The 16240-nt window shown below is 41.0% G+C and overlaps 1 protein-coding gene across 1 annotated transcript; it reads left to right on the plus strand.

The window, feature by feature from the left end:
* Positions 1-774: 774 nt before the first annotated feature.
* Positions 775-14943, plus strand: LOC122101566 (cysteine-rich secretory protein 3-like). Its single transcript, XM_042671928.1, has 8 exons — positions 775-856; positions 7006-7079; positions 8018-8134; positions 8956-9043; positions 11261-11406; positions 11903-11997; positions 13142-13230; positions 13838-14943. Exons 2-8 carry the CDS (start codon positions 7008-7010, stop codon positions 13984-13986), a joined length of 756 nt encoding a protein of 251 aa, XP_042527862.1. The 5' UTR covers positions 775-856; positions 7006-7007; the 3' UTR covers positions 13987-14943.
* The last annotated feature ends 1297 nt before the right edge of the window (positions 14944-16240 follow it).

A 16240-nucleotide genomic window follows, 5' to 3' on the forward strand; every position in this document is an offset into this window, starting at 1 on the left:
AACGAGCATCCAGCAATGCCTGCCAGAGCTAGAAAGAGCCACCTGTCACTCACATGTGTTTGTGTAGAAAAACCACAGTATGGAGATCATTGTGTTTTAGAGCTAATACCATTGATAATGATACCATAAATGATAATGCCATTTGTTGTCATGGAAAAGAAACCTGGAAATATTAGAAATATTGGGAATATTCCAGAGACGCTCAAGCTCAATGGTGAGATGTATTCATTGTTCGGTTCAGCTTCATGGACACAGAAAATAGCCGATATAGGATAATTGAAACAGTACTAGGGAACTCTGGTATCCTTTGCCATTTGCTCCTAAGAGACACAATGGTATCACCTTTACCAAGGTAAAAACAGCAAGTTATTTTCCAAATTCAGGACAAATTCGCATTTTAAATCTCCTTTAGAAAACCTTGGATTTGCTAGCATTTGTGCAAGCAATAAGCTCAGCTTATTCTTCTACAAGTAATCCTGAAAATGTAGCTGTTGTAGTGAGAGTAACTTGGTTAGAAATTTTCAGTGCACTTGATGGGGAAAAAGTTACAGGAAAGGGTGAGCCCTGAAGAATATGTGTGCATAAGCACACAAGTTTCACAACCATTTATCATCCATCATCACACAGAATGTCACCAGATAATGTTAAAATTTCAGATCAGACTGGCAATGCAATTGGAGTCAACTGCTATGACAAATCCTGTTTCTGACCTTGTTGACCAAGCCTGACTTGCCTGACCAGATTTTGCCAGTGCAGGAAACAGGAGTAATATATATGCAGCCCTGAGCTGCTCCAGCCACCTTCCTCCCTCCATCCAGCAGGACAGCAGACATTTGATCTGCCTAGAGACACCACGGTAAGCAACCGTTCCTTTGTTTTAACGGATGGATTTCATTGTGCCTATGCATTAAAAACTTGCAGTAGCAAAATGATATATTTATGAAATTTGACTATGATTTTTAAGTCTCTCCTGATCATTTTCATCCAAAGTAATTATTTTAATATACTCTTTTAAGTCTGAGAGTCTAAAAGGGCAAACATTTATTTAGCTCTACTATACCAAAAGCATTTGCATCGAAAATGACATTTGCTACAACAAGAATCCTATAAAATTAAGATGAGTGAGGGAAAGGGTAGGTAGGGAACAGATGGACAAGAAGGTGGAAAGGGGTGACATTGATCAAGGTATACTGCATTCATTAACTGCTTTGTTAAATGGCACCTCCTTTATACAACTACAGAAAGAGAATAAAAATTATTTTTAAAAGGAAAACCAAAATGACATTTGTATGAATTTTTTTAAATTCTAAAGTTAACATTGCAACAGAATTTCACATATATGGCTCTATAAATAATTATAAAACTATCTTTACTAGAAAATTGAAAAACTATAATTATATACAGGGAGTCATTGTTGCTAATACTTACATATGTACATTGCTAGAATAAAAAATGAGAAGTTATTCATTTAAAAATGCTTAAGTCTAAACAAACATATAATAGGATCTTTGGATAAGTATATTTTAAAATTGCATTTATTAGACATATAATTCACCCCATGTACATGCTCATGATAAAAAAGGAAAAAAATGACTTTGTTTTCCAATCGAAAAACAACCTACTCCGGCAGCTACGTTTATATAGGTAATCTATAGGGGCAATCTGTTATGTCTATTTGATATACTGTAGTATCTGTTGTGTATATTTTATGTAGCTATGTCCACTGAGATCTTTATATTTTGTGGCAAACCTCTGGAGTTGATTAGTATACAAAAAAGAAATAGCTCAGATCAAAATAAAAGCAGCTGTTCTACTCCAGAGGAGACGTTCCTTTCAGAAAGTATTCATTATAAATGCCATCCAGGAAGACAGTACCGCCAGAGGCCAGGGTCAGCTCCTCTGCTAGTGAATACCAGCGCCCTGAGTGCCTATTTGTGTGACTAAACTCCTGAAGGCAAGTCAAAAGAAGTGGGCTTGGTTAGTTTCCAGCCCAGGAGCCGCTCTTGAAAGTTCCAAGTGAGTCAGCTGCAGTTCCTGGACTGTGGCAGAGACGGAGGTAAATTGAGAAACAGTATTAGAAACTTCTAGCAACATGAATCAGGTTCAGGTAAGAATTCCGACGGGTGTGTTTAATATGTGATCTATGAAAGCCAGCATGCTGAAATGGTATCAACAAAGAAGAGTGATCCGAATGATGACTGGATATTATATCCAAGTTAGAAAAACAGATGCCGATACTTCCTGACGCTGTGATTGGTAAGGAATACATCCATACCTATGACAAATACATCCCATGTGGGTGTCGATGACCGGAGCGATTGCCTTTTCCATCTATTCATGTACAAAATTTCTAGCCCCTGCTCTCAGAATGGAGGGCTTTGGAGACAGACAGACTGGGCTTATCAATTAACTTGACTACTCAAACGTTCATGGCAACTCATTATTAAATCTCTGATCCTAAGATACTTTTTTCATTGTTACTGGGGTAACCGTATCTATAACTAGGTTTTTATGAGTTTTAAATGAGACTTCCAGGGAGTGCCCCAGTGCTTGGCACAAAACACATCAGCATATCTATGTTATTACTGTACGGGGTTAACTTAGGGCAAAGGATGCACTCCCCAAAACAGAATTGTGTGTGCAAATTATTTTATCTACTGATAGGCTTAATTCATCTATATTTAACAGGTGATGGTTTTAGAGGAACTGGGTTCTAGCTCATTTGTATCTCTAGCTGGCAAGCCAGTTTCCCCAATATTATGTGGTGATCTTCATTGCTCAGAGTTTTTGATGCCCCGGATTGCCCTCTCACATTCTGCCACCTCTGACAGTTCGTGTCATTTGTCTGTTCCTAGAGTAACATTACATTCATCATGAGAGAAGCAAAATCCATCGTGATAACCATTATAGAAAGACAAAAACACACCCGGTCATTCACTTTTTCTGAGGTTGGACGGGGGCTGGGAGGAAGGCTCTCGAGGAAGGACACTGGGCTGTGCCCACGGTCTGGGGTCGAATCCCTGCTATGAAAAAAGAAATAAAAATAAAAAATTTAAAGTAAAAGATCACTTAGTTATTCATGGGCCAGTCTGAATTTGTACTTGGATTATAAATGATGCTCACATTCATTTAATTAAGGCTGGTATTTTTCTTATGTGAGCACATACCTGTTAGGAACAAGAGTCCGGTACCTACCAGCTGCTCATGCACAGAGACCCAGAAGGTTGTGTTTTTGAAATCATTGGGTTTATGTGCTGTTAGGATTTTTTTTGGTACTTCATTTATGCAAGGGGCTTTACCCAGCACTGGGATCTGTGCATGCCTGCAATACAATACAGGAGGCAAGGTCACTTTATAAAGAAGACAAAAAGGTGAATTAGCAAACAGTGTTCCCCGTTCAGAGGCCCGGCACTGTCCTTAGCCATGGTGGTATGCGGGCAGTCAGGATAGTGTCTCACTCCAATGAGAACACAGCGGTGTGAGCGGGCACACCCCTGGATCGGAGCCAGAGGCCTCAGTCAGGCCCCACTCCAGCTGTGTAACTACCAATTCACCAGCGCTGCCATCAGACTCTAAGACAACGACTTTAACCCCTTCTGAGAACAGCGATCACCACTGACCCAAGGCCCTGCGGCCAGGCTACTTTCTTCAGAGGTTACCCAGATCCTCCCAGGATGTCTCCCTCTGAGCTACAAACAACACCCAAGGGACAACAGTGGGTTCAGTCATCAGATCCAGAATCACCAGCACTGGCTGCTTTTCTCGGCTTCATATTGACTCCTCCAAATGCTGGATCCCTCCCCCTCCCCCGAAGTTAAACTTAAAGATTAGCAGCAAACGGTTAAGCACAGTAGGGAATAATAACAGTCCCACTTTATAAAGGAAACAAGGACTTGAGAATTACTGGGTAGGAAAAGTTGTGCCTACTTTCAAGCATTCTATTTAAAAAGTACATGCTTGACTTCTATTTATCAGGATGGAGGGGGAAAAGAATGTTGAAGGAATCAGAGAAACAAAAAGGAAATACAGGTTTAAAAAAATTGAAGCCAAAAAAGGTAGTGTGAGAATCTGGGGAAATATGTATCTCTCGTGATCTGTGTGTGTGTGTGTGTGTGTGTGTGTGTGTGTGTGTGTGTGTGTGTTTGTGTGTGTGTGCACAGGCATGTACATGTGTGTGCAGGCATGCGTGTATATGTATACATGTATATGTGTGTATATGTTTGTCTGTGTCTGCATGTTTGAGTGCGTGTGTGAGATTGTATGTGTGTATATTTTTATAGTGGAGAGAAGTCTTGCTGTTCCCAAGAAAAACAGGCAAGAGCCGAGTCTATTGTGGAGATACCACCAAAAGTAATTTGCTTCACTTCTTATTGTTGCCTTAAGGAAACCTTTGCTTCCCTTTCATTAGAAAAATTCTGCAGCCACCGAAACAACACTGCTGGTGATAGCATATGGGCACAAAATAAGCAAGGAGAGCCTGGCTACTGTGAGCACGCTGTCATCAGCTACTGCACAAGGATACCATGCTGTTTGAGAAAACACATGGTGTAGTCACCTCCTCCAAAACTGCTGTACCCTGGGGACCTTGTCCCCAGCAAACGGGCATTGGGGTGGCCACCTGATGCCCAACTGTAACAGAACAAAAATGGAGAGGAGCGTGTCTTCCACACACGTGATGGCATTTGTACCAGCAATATGCTCACAGAGGAAACAATCACGGTTTTAAAGTATTTTCCTTTTACTGGTTTTCTCTTAACTCATGAGAACCCCAGGAGGTGACTCTGTCATCCATTTCTTCATCTCCAATGGTGTCTCCTTACGCCCCCATGTTACCAACCCCACTAAGCAATGAGACAGCCTTGAAGACAGTACTGCCTGTCTATCCTCTGATACTCACAGGGAAAACAAAGCTTGCTGGAGCCGAGATGCTAGATGGCAGCCAGAGCCAAACCACCCTGGCAGGGCGCTCAATTAACACATCCACCCTGTGCGCGCTCGTGAAATCACTACACGGTGGAAACCTTGAAACTCACTCAAACATAACCTAACCTCACTCTAAGATATTCACAAGGAGAATGCTCCTTCGTTTCGCTGGCCTTCATAAGAAAATATCAAACTCAGTGATCCGAGCAGCAGACCATGGTTTTCTCCTAGCTCCGGATGTTGAAGTTCAAGATCAAAATGCCAGCAGGGTTGGTTCCTGGCGAGCACTTTCTTCCTGCTCTTTCCTGTGCTTTGTTTGAGGAGAGAGATGGGGAAAAAAAGGGCAGAGAGAACGTTCTGGTGTTTTGTTTTTAATAAGTCCTATTGGGTTAGAACCCTTCTTTTTCAGGTCCAAAAACAGACACAAAGTGGTCAGCCTATCCGCAGATGAAGTTCCACTCCATAACAGATAAATAGTTTTTGTTCGAACTTAACTTTAAACCATAGGCATTTTTCTTATGTCAAAATGATCAGAAATACATAGTAGCTTTCATATCTAATATCCTTTATAAGAGAATGCATCCTAATTTACTTAGACGTTTATCTTGCTATTGTAGTTCATAAAATGAATTTACCATTATATACTAACACAATACAAAAAATTAAGTCTAAAGCTGTTACAACATAGCTTTTGCCCTCCTGGGAAGCATAAGAAATCAAATGTGTAAGGAAAACCATGTGGTTGCATTTAGCATACTAAGATACCTCGGGTGAGAACGCGAATGTGGCCAGGATTCAGGGATTGATTGTGAGTGGTTTAACACACAGGCTTGCATAAGTCTAATTAAGAAGAGCAGTCCCGAATAGTAAGAGAACACCACATTCTTATAGGATTCACTCGGGGTCCTAAGAATGTCAGAGCCCTGACAGAAAAGAAACGGCCCATACTAACTTCTCACTGAAAGAAATGTTCATAAGGCTGGGCGCTGGTGGCTCACGCCTGTAATCCTAGCTACTCAGGAGGCTGAGATCTGAGGATCACAGTTCAAAGCCAGCCTGGGCAGGAAAGTTCATGAGACTCTTATCTCCAATAAACCGCTAGAAAACTGGAAGTGGTGCTGTGGCTCAAGTAGTAGAGCGCTCGCCTTGAGCTGAAGAGCACAAGGACAGTGCCCAAGCCCAGAGTTCAAGCCCCACGACTGACCAAAAAAAAAAAAAAAAAAGAAATGTTCATAAGGACTAGGTGTAGAGATGGAAGCCGGGCTTAGGATAAGCAGCAAGACCCGGCATAGTACAGACCTGTGATGGTAGCTGGTTTGGAGCTGTTAGGACTGCTAAAGGGACAATGTGAAGAAGCCATTCCTAGAACCCACAGAGAAGCTACCAAGATAAGAGAGAGATTGAGAAAGAGGAGCTGCTCCAGGTCATAAGGGAAGCTGGGTGAGCTCCAAGGCTAGGGGTGCTCCATTATCGCTCCGAATGGAGGCGCTCCTGGGGGCCTGAGTTCAGATCACAATACTGCTGCTGAGAGACACATGTTTTTGTTTTTGTTTTCTCTCATTTGTGGACGTTAGACTTCATGTCACATTCACATACACTGGGTCATATGTACCTGTACTCCAAGGTATGAACTAAAGTTTGGCATAGGCATGAGAGAAAGTCCATGATAGAACACCTTTGAATAACTAACCCCAGCCTAAGCAAAATGAACACCAGGAATCTGGAACTTGAGATGTCAGGATGTGAGCTCGAGAGGACGGGGGTAAGGGATGAAGAGAGGAAAGGCAGACGATACAGTCAGAACATTCGATGTATATAAGAGAAAATGGAACTAGGAAAACCAAGGGGAGGGCTGAGGGAGAAGGAAGGGGTGACATGAATCAAGATGCATTGTCCTCATAAACTGACATGCACGAACCCCCATTTTACCGTGACTTGAAGGCAGTATTGTAAAAGGGCCACACTGGAAGGAAGGAATGTGGGTCGGTGGATCTCCTTTCTTCCCCCACCCTATGTCACCCAAAAGTCCGTGCACTGCCTATTGTAATGGAGGATTTTGCTCCCTCTGTTCTTTCTTCCTAGCCATGGGTCCGTTCCCAGTGCTGCTGCTCCTGGTCGCTGTGCTGTGTCCATTCTCCCCGGCCGTGGGGAATACGGTAGGTATGCTAAGGTAAAGTGCCTGGCCAGGCAGCCCTGGGGGCAGCAGGCCACCAGTCCCACATTTCCCATCCTTCTTCTCAGTAATACCCCATAGCTACTCTTCTCAGTCAGATGGGCTGGTGATCAAGTTTACACTCTCCTGTACCATTTCTCACCATCGACCATTTCTACACTCATCAGGATCCACTTAGCTTCCAGGATGGCTGAGGAACAAACAAATACGGCAACTGTCCTTTCCCATGGATACCTCTCATTGGCGGGTTCGTTTCTCTGGGTTAGCTCCCCAGAACGGGATGGCTGGGTCATTTAACAGACAGCACTTTCCAGGGAAAAGCTACCATCGCACACATGTGCACCAGCCATCTGCAAGCATTCTCCTTTCCTCCCTCCCCAGCACCCATCAGTCTCACTGCGCCACACTGTGAGCCAGCCTGCTGGACGCAGGGGGACTGTGTCTCATCTCTGTGCTGCCCAACGACCGAGGCTGTGTGTCCCAGCACTGGCTGGCTGTGCGGGCTTGCCTTCTTCCGAGCCTTTGCTAATCCTTCTAGGAGGAAATTTGCAAGAGCTCTTTATATAAAATACATGGAAATTCACATCAGTTAAAGTTCACTTTTTTCCAAACTCATTATTGCTTGATACTTACTTTATGGACAGAATCTTTTCACACATTTTCATACGATCCATCGTGTGCTTATGTTCCATAAACTTGCTTTTGTGGCATGCTACTCCTTAAATGAAACATGGAGTGTCCTGCAATGAATAAAATCACGTGACTGTTCTGAGTCAGATTCCTGGACAACGTGCAACAGATAACACTGGCTGAACTTACACTTTTGAAACATGGGCGTTGTTCACTTGAACCAGGTGATTGCCTCTTCTATGTCAACTTCAAGCCCACAAAACGTAACATTTAGATGCTTTTTCCCTTTAGGACAAAGATGTGGCATCTGTGTCAACAACCCTGAGCTCTATCCAGAAGGAGATTGTAGATAAACACAACCAACTGAGGAAAATGGTCTCCCCCAGCGCCAGCAACATGCTGAAGATGGTAGGAGACACCGTCATGTCTGCAAAGCGGGCAAGCCGGCGGCCTGCAAGGGCTCTGGAACTGCTGGCTCAGGAGGCTCTGCCCTTGTGTTGTGGTTGGGAATGGATGACTTGAGTTCCCCTGGGAACTGCTAAATAACTTGCAGGAGAATTTGTGGGCATTTCACCATGGGTGCAGAAAGGAAACCACATACCACGGCATCCAATGAAAGACCAGTGTGTTTTCTGCTCACTAGTCTTTCTGTCTGTCTCAATCTGGGATCAATACTAAACACAACCAACCGTCCACTTCTTTGTTCTCTGTATATCATGGAAATCCATGTTCCCCAAATGTATTCCATGAGACAGAGAAAAAGAAAAGGAACTGGGAACTAAGAAGGCAGCATCTTAATATGATGAGGTGAAGAACACCTCCATACTTCTACATGTTTAATAATATTTAGAACGAAATAAGTACTTAATGTCTTTATTTAGATGTACTTAGTCAAGTAAATAATTATTTTAGAATTGTTAGTGACCTGGGCTAGTATATCTACTATCAGCATTTCTCCAGAGCATAAAAACCTATTTTCTAATGATAAATATTAGCACCTATACATGCTAATGTATAGAATTGTCACATCTGGGAAGTCTATCAGTGCTATCTATTATATATTGTGTGTCATATATGTATGTGATATGTAGGTATGATGTGGATGTGGTGAAAATTCAGAAGGCACCCACACAGACATTTTATAAGCCCTCACCCTGACTGTGAAGGTGATGTGCATTTGCGTTTTGAATTGTGGTTAAGGGAAATCTTCATTTCCTTCCATTTTTTAGAGCTGGAGCGCCCAGGCTGCCAAGAATGCCCAAAATTGGGCAGAGAAGTGTGACTACAAACACAGTGACCGTGAATTCAGAAGAACCAGTACGTACATTAGTAAGCACTTAGCGCAGTGAGGACAGCTCTGGGACCCATAAGAACCCTTTACAAATTAATCCTCCTTCCCATGCTGGTCTTCTCAAGCCAAGTATCTCGGTGTGTGTGAGTCCCGAGGGCTCCTTCTTGCAGTTCTGGAGTGGAAGGGCCTCTCATGTAGGGACTCTCATCCATCGCTCCTCCTGCCAGGAATTCAGCAGCAGTTCATTCTTCATAGCTTCCTCTACCTTTACACAGTGAGAACCAACTGTCAGGGAAGAACTGAGTAGAAATTAGGGACAAATATAGGGAATTTCTGTCTGCTAAGAATATTTGCTTTTGTGGGGCTCATGTGCTTTATCAGGATTGTAGAAATGATTTTTTAGTGTCTGCTCTTGAATTAGAAAAAAAAGTTGAATGATAGCATTTACCTTTACTATTTTCTTGAGGATAATTTTTAAAGAAGGCTCCACTGTAAGGTCCAGACTGGCCTCAAAGTCTCTGTGTAGCCCAGGCTTCCGTCTACCTGGTTACGCCCCTATTCTAGCCCTTCAAGTGTTAGATATGTGTACACAGCTCTCTCTTCCTTAATTTTTATGACAGCAAGTATTGTGTGTTCTTGGTGCCTATAACACAAATTATATGCTGAGTAAAAATAACCTAGGAGACATGATCTTGACATTTCAGAAACATAAAAAGAATGGCAAAAATATATACAAGACAAAATGCTGTTATTAAAATGATATCAAGTCAGGACCAATTTGTAATTAATTAATGACATCTTTTGTGAAGGCAGGACTTCATTTCGATGATCATAATTACAATGAAATTATGAAGAGGAGTTACAATCTTCAAAGTTGTAAAGCATTGTCTTTAAAAATCACAGCTTTAGCTCCTTTCCAGTTTGAAGTTATTTAAGAGTAGTTTACACCCCCTTTAGATGACATATCAGCATTGCATTTCACCATTCAAATATAAATTTTATTAGTAGGTATTGAAAAGAATATTCAAATACTTTTGGCTGGAAGACACTCTTTTCTTTAAGTCTTTGGCCTGTAATATTCTAATTGACTAATTCAGACAACACTCCTAAACTTTGAAAATACTATGTTTATCTAGTGGATTTGTTTTTTGTTGTTGTTGGTTGTGGGACTTGAACTCTAGGCCTGGGCGCTGTCCCTCAGCTATTCAGCTCAAGGTGAGCACTTTACCACTTGAGCAACAGTGACACTTTCAGTTTTCTGGTGGTTTATTGGAGATAAAGAGTACCACATACTTTCCTGTCCAGGCTGGCTTTGAACTGCAGTCCTCAGATTTCAGCCTCCTGAGTAGCTAGGATTGCAGGCATGAGCCACCCGCACCTGGCAATACTTGGGGTTTTTAAGGACAAACTATAAGAGTTTTACAAAGTCTATACAAAATAACAATCTTAACTATTCATATTTCTGTGAAAATCTCATTTGATTTGGAGTTATGGTTCAATGGTTATACCAGCCTAGAAAGTTCGAAGCCTTGAATCCAAAAGCCCAATAGTCGAGGCAAGAAAAGAGAGAGAGAGAGGGAAGGGAAGGAAAACTAGAGGGAGGGAAAGGGGAAGGGAACAGGACAGGAGAAAGGGAAGGCAAGAAAGAAGGGAGGGAGAAAGAGAGAAAGAGGAAGGTAAGGAAGGGAAGAAAAAAAGAGGGAGACTAGGAGGGAGGGAGGGAGAGAGGGAGGGAGGGAGGGAGGGAGGGAGGGAGGAAGGAAGAAGGAAGGAAGGAAGGAAGGAAGGAAGGAAGGAAGGAAGGAAGGAAGGAAGGAAGGAAGGAAGGAAGAAGGAAGGCAGGCAGGCAGGCAGGCAGGTAGGAAGTTAGTTTTCTGGGGAGTACTGGTGAGAAAGTGAGTCAAAATATACCATTTGGTGTCTAACTCCTTACATTTACAACACAAAGCCAAACATTCTGGCACATATGGAGAGCATGCTATGTAGATGAGTGTGTTCAAGAAGAGTGGATAACAAAGATAGAGACTTCTCAGTCTAAGCACAGCTTTGCAGGGTTGTGTCCAGTCCACAGGTGCCAGACATATCCTAAAACCTGTGGCTTCATCTTTATGGTTGTAAGAACCAGCAGTAGCCATGGCAACCATGGTACTACGTCAGCAGAGAAGGGGCTTCGTTGGTGGCGGAGGAGGGGTCCTATTTTCTTGCTCCATTGCCTTCCTCCTGAATCATCCATTCATCCTTAGATATGAGCTGTGGCGAGAATCTCTTTATGTCAAGTCACCTCACCACATGGTCCCATGCCATCCAAACCTGGTATGATGAGCACTTTGACTTGAACTTTGGTGTAGGCCCAAAGACTTCTGATGCTGTCGTGGGACATTACACTCAGGTAAGAACACAAAACACCCCAACCCTAGGTGATCTTGAAGAGAACTCCAAACTTGCACTTGTGCAGTGTTTGAATTTGACAAACACTTATTTTCTTTCTGAAAAACTATCTCGCTACATAACCCACGATGCTCTCCAAGGCTCAATCTGCCTGTCCCAGACTTCTGCATGAAGGAATTACAGGAGTGCAGTGCTATCCTCATCCCAGGGGTGGGGAAAGTCTTGTGTGGATCTAGAAGTGTCTTGGGTATTTAGGCTGTCTTTTTAGTCATCTGTAGGAGACTGGCAAAGAAACACACTGTATTTTTAATAGGCTAAATAAACACAAAAATGAATATATGTGGAGTTGTGAGATTTCTAAAGACTTTTTAGTTTTATTCAATATTATACCTCCATCCAGAGAATGCCAGTGACAGCCTTTTTGATGATGAAGTTCTTCCTTTGTTCTACTGACCTCCCTCCTCTAACCCACTCTTGTCTTTGCATATGGTGTGTAGGTGGTCTGGTACGCATCTCATCTTGTTGGGTGTGGAGTTTCCTACTGCCCTAAACAATCTTTAAAAGTCTTCATGGTGTGCCAGTATTGTCCTGCGTAAGTATCCATGCAAGAGTTTGCTTTCAGGGGCTGGGAAGGTGGCTCAGTGGTAGAGCACTTGCCTTGCATGCTCAAGGCCCTGGGTTCGATTCCTCAGCACCACATAAGCAAAAAGAAAAAAGCTGGAAATGGCGCTGTGGCTCAAGTGGTAGAGCGCTAGCCTTTAGCTGAAGAGCTGAAGGACAGCGCCCAGGCCCAGAGTTCAGGCCCCATGACTGGACTCCCAAAAAAAAAAAAAGAGTTTGCTTTCAATAACACCAAGTGAAATTTAATATTATTAAGTGATCATATAACAACAACCACCAGCTCCGAGTATACTTTAGAAAAGAGGAGAGGAATAAAAATGGTTTTCTTTAGTTGAAGTATAGTTAACCAAATTTTGAGAAAGACCATTTTTTCCTGACAAAGCATAACATTCTTCCGGAACTCTTTCCTCATGCCTAAAGAGGCATGTGTTTTCCCATCTCCACAGCCATTCCCTAGACCCAGGGTTACCCCAGGAGGACATGCAGTGTGTATGATCAGTTTTTATAGGTTTAGATCCAAAATAATGACAGTTTTATGCTAGGCTAAGGGTAAAAATGGGGTAGCAAATGGAACCTGAATAGAACAGTGATTGCAGCCATACTTTGGCTCAAGTATCTACTCTTGTTTATAAAAAGTGATTAGTTGGTACCTTTTAAAAATGATTAAATCTTAGACTTCAATGGATTTTAGAGGAATACTAATATATTTCAAATAGTCATAGAAAGATAACATCTTTAAGTTTTAATTTCTCAAAATTTGCCACAAAAATCACTTAAGAAACTATCTACTAAGATCTCAACTGATAGCCAGAAGCCTACCCATCCTCAAGCAATTCTGTCTGAGTTTACAACCTACCCATTCTTTTTAGATTCATTTTTGACACGTAAGAATTTTCCCACTAGAGACAGAAACTCCAGTTACCCCATTGCAACAATTGCTCAGGTCCGAGATGGTAGCCCAAGAAATGAGTGAATGGGTGAATTATTTCTTGTTTGGTGATTTGAAATAATTACATCATTTAATAGATATCCATTTATGTTTGGGTACTAATTTATGAGGTAAATTAGATAAGATGTATTTTCAGGAAACTGACATCCTACTTTTCTAATTTCAGTGGTAATATTTATGATAGAAGATATACCCCTTACAACAAAGGAAAACCGTGTGGCACTTGTCCAAATAACTGTGACGATGGACTCTGCAGTAAGTCTGGCACAATAACTCACTCAGATAAAAAAAAATACATTTCTTTTCAGCAATTGTTGAAAATACTGTGAAAAGAGATAGGTACATAGAAGAAAGTACAGTAAATATTTTATTAACCTATTTTATTCAGTGCTGCTTTTAAAAAATAGAAAACTTTCTGGGTGACATTGGCTCACACCTGTATCCTAACCAACAGAAGGCTGAGATCTGAGAATCAAGGTTAGAAGCCCACCGAGACTGGAAAGTCCATGAGACACTTATCTCCAATTAATCACCAAAAAGCCAGAAGAGGAGCTGTGGCTCAAGTGGTAGAGCACTAATCTTGAGCAAAAATGCTCAGGGACAGTGCCCTGACACCGAGTTCAAGCCCCAGGACTGGCATACATGCACATGTGCGCGTGCGCACACACACACACACACACACACACACACACACACACACACACAGAGTGGAGAACTTCCATGCTCCACAGGACACAGTGATCTGGGTGTAATGAAGTCAGCCTCCATTCTCAGTCCCCTCCCCCTCATTGACATTGAGTTTGTGTCATTGCTAAGCAAGAACATCATCCTCAAGTGACAAGTTTATTTGTTTGTATTTCAGCCAACAGTTGCCCTCACAACAACAAATATTCTAACTGCAACTATTTGAAACAAACAGCAACCTGTGAACACCCAATGGTCAAAAGTAATTGTGCTGCCTCCTGCAATTGTAATGGCAAAATTTTCAATGGGCCGATCACAGACAACTAGAGCCCTGTGGAGGATGATCACACCGTCTGCTTAGACTTCACATGTACAACCTGGAAAGTTGGAGGCCTGTTTCTTGCAAATCTGACTCAAAACTAAAAAGAGTTTTTCCTTTTCTTCTGTATTTCCTTCTTGTTTTTTTTATAGAAATCACTTTCCTACTAAGGATTGAAGAATAATGAAATCCCTGTATGTCTCCTGGGACTTTGTTGTATAAATTTATAATGTGAATTGAATCAAACAGAGGATTCTATAAGTTGTATTTTTCTATGACTATGGTCGTGAATACTATAAATTATAGAATCATTGCCCCAGTAAAACTGGGACTAAAATCACAGAATATATTATATCATTGCCCATAAATCCTAAGCTACAGTCATCCATTCTAACTCCACCCAGTTAAGTATGTGCAAAGAAATGTTGACTTTTACTCCCTTTATGTGTTCTTTGCCAATTCACTCTCCTACCCATTAGCCTGGATTTCATCCTTACCATTATGTTGAAACTTATAACCAAAGTAACTCTTACCTTCTCATGCCAAGGACAATGAAGATATTTGATTTTTTTATCTGCATAAGTTGACCAATAGGATCACTTTTTCATTCATAACATACTTTTTCTTAAATACATCTTCTTTAAAACAATAAATATTTTAAAACAAAAAATATAATACATTCTCTCCTCCACAAGAGATTAGAAGTCAGTGTGCATTTTTGGTGTCTACCCTGAAGTTAGGAACTCACTTTCAAAGACTAACTAATGCTAAGGAAAAAATTGTATGAAGGAAAACGCTATCTGAAAAATGCTATCATAACCAGCTGATCTAAATGCCAACTTTTTCTGTTCAATTTGAATCTAATTGTTCTCTTGGTGTAATTCATGAAACATAACTTTCTTTTTTGGTGTGACTACATAAGCAATGGCTTTTAGGAATAAATAAAATTTAATCTTAGCAACATATTAATCCTCTCCCAGGATTTTTTTTGAAATGACAGTTGTTCTTCTATACCATACAACATTATAATGTCTTATGAAATACATTCTCATAACATTTAAGGTTTTGGTCCTTATAGGTGAATGGTTCCTTGTTAGTGCTTAGCTCAAATAAAAATCTATAACTGAGGTCAGTGGGAATGGATTATACAATCATTCTAAAGAAATTACCTATTTATAACTTAAGGAAGTTGGCTATTTGAGTTTGATCACCTTTTTAGCTCCTAAAATAATAATCAAAATATAAAGATAGAAAAAATATTAACTTATGCGACAGAACTATATTGGGTAATGCAAAGGTGAACAGATGGGAAGATAAATAGAATAAAATGAAAAAAATCAGATATTTTAAAATGTTTAAGTTGGCTAATCTATGTATAATGCTATCAAATAACTTATGTTGCTCTTTCTAAACTTATTCTAGACTTTAATAAGTGACAGAGACTTGAATTGCTGTGTGTGTGTTTGTGTGTGTGTGCTTGTTTGTGTGTGTTTGTGTGTGTGTGTGTGTGTGTGTGTGTGTGTGTGTGTGTGTGTGTATCCTGGGGCTTGAACTCAGGGCTTCTACGGAGCTTCTTTGCTCAAGGCTAGCATTCTACCACTTGAGCCCCAACTCCAGTTCTGGATTTTTTTGGAGGGGCAGGGTTGAAAAGGCTAATAAGAGATAAGAGTATCATGTACTTTCCTGCCCAAGCTGGCTTTGAACTGTGATCCTCAGATCTCAACTTCCTGAGTAGCTAGGACTAGAGATGTGAGCCATTGGTATCCAGCTACTTTTTAGATTAATCCTAAATTTTATGGGCAGAATAATAGTAAATGTAAAAATAGTTCTGTTAGCATGCTAGCCTCCTTTGGGAGGTATATCACTTCACAACTAATGAAAAACACACTCTGGAGGAGAGATTAGGTTTCTTTTTTTCCACTTCAGAAAAGTTCCTGAAAAGACTACAATATTTGCAGATCACTTTTTAAATACATGCCATATGATGATACCTAAATATATTTTAGCCAAAACCCTCATTCTACATATTTAATTTAATTTATGGAAAGACAAAGGCACTTTTTAAACCAGTTAGCCACATATATATTACTTTAAAAAATACTATTTTCATTTCCCTCAGATAATTTTGTCCTCAAGGAAAGCCTGCCCCCATTCAGCTCAGTTTCTAAGGTGCACAGATGGTGAAAAAAAGAAAGGAGAAAAAAGGTGATTTGTCTCATGATAATATCACCAGCTAGGAGAAAAACTAACGCCAATTTCTGT

The sequence above is a fragment of the Dipodomys spectabilis genome, unplaced genomic scaffold (genome assembly GCF_019054845.1).
Source record: "Dipodomys spectabilis isolate Male_0828 unplaced genomic scaffold, ASM1905484v1 ptg000669l, whole genome shotgun sequence".
Taxonomy (NCBI): Eukaryota; Metazoa; Chordata; class Mammalia; order Rodentia; family Heteromyidae; genus Dipodomys; species Dipodomys spectabilis.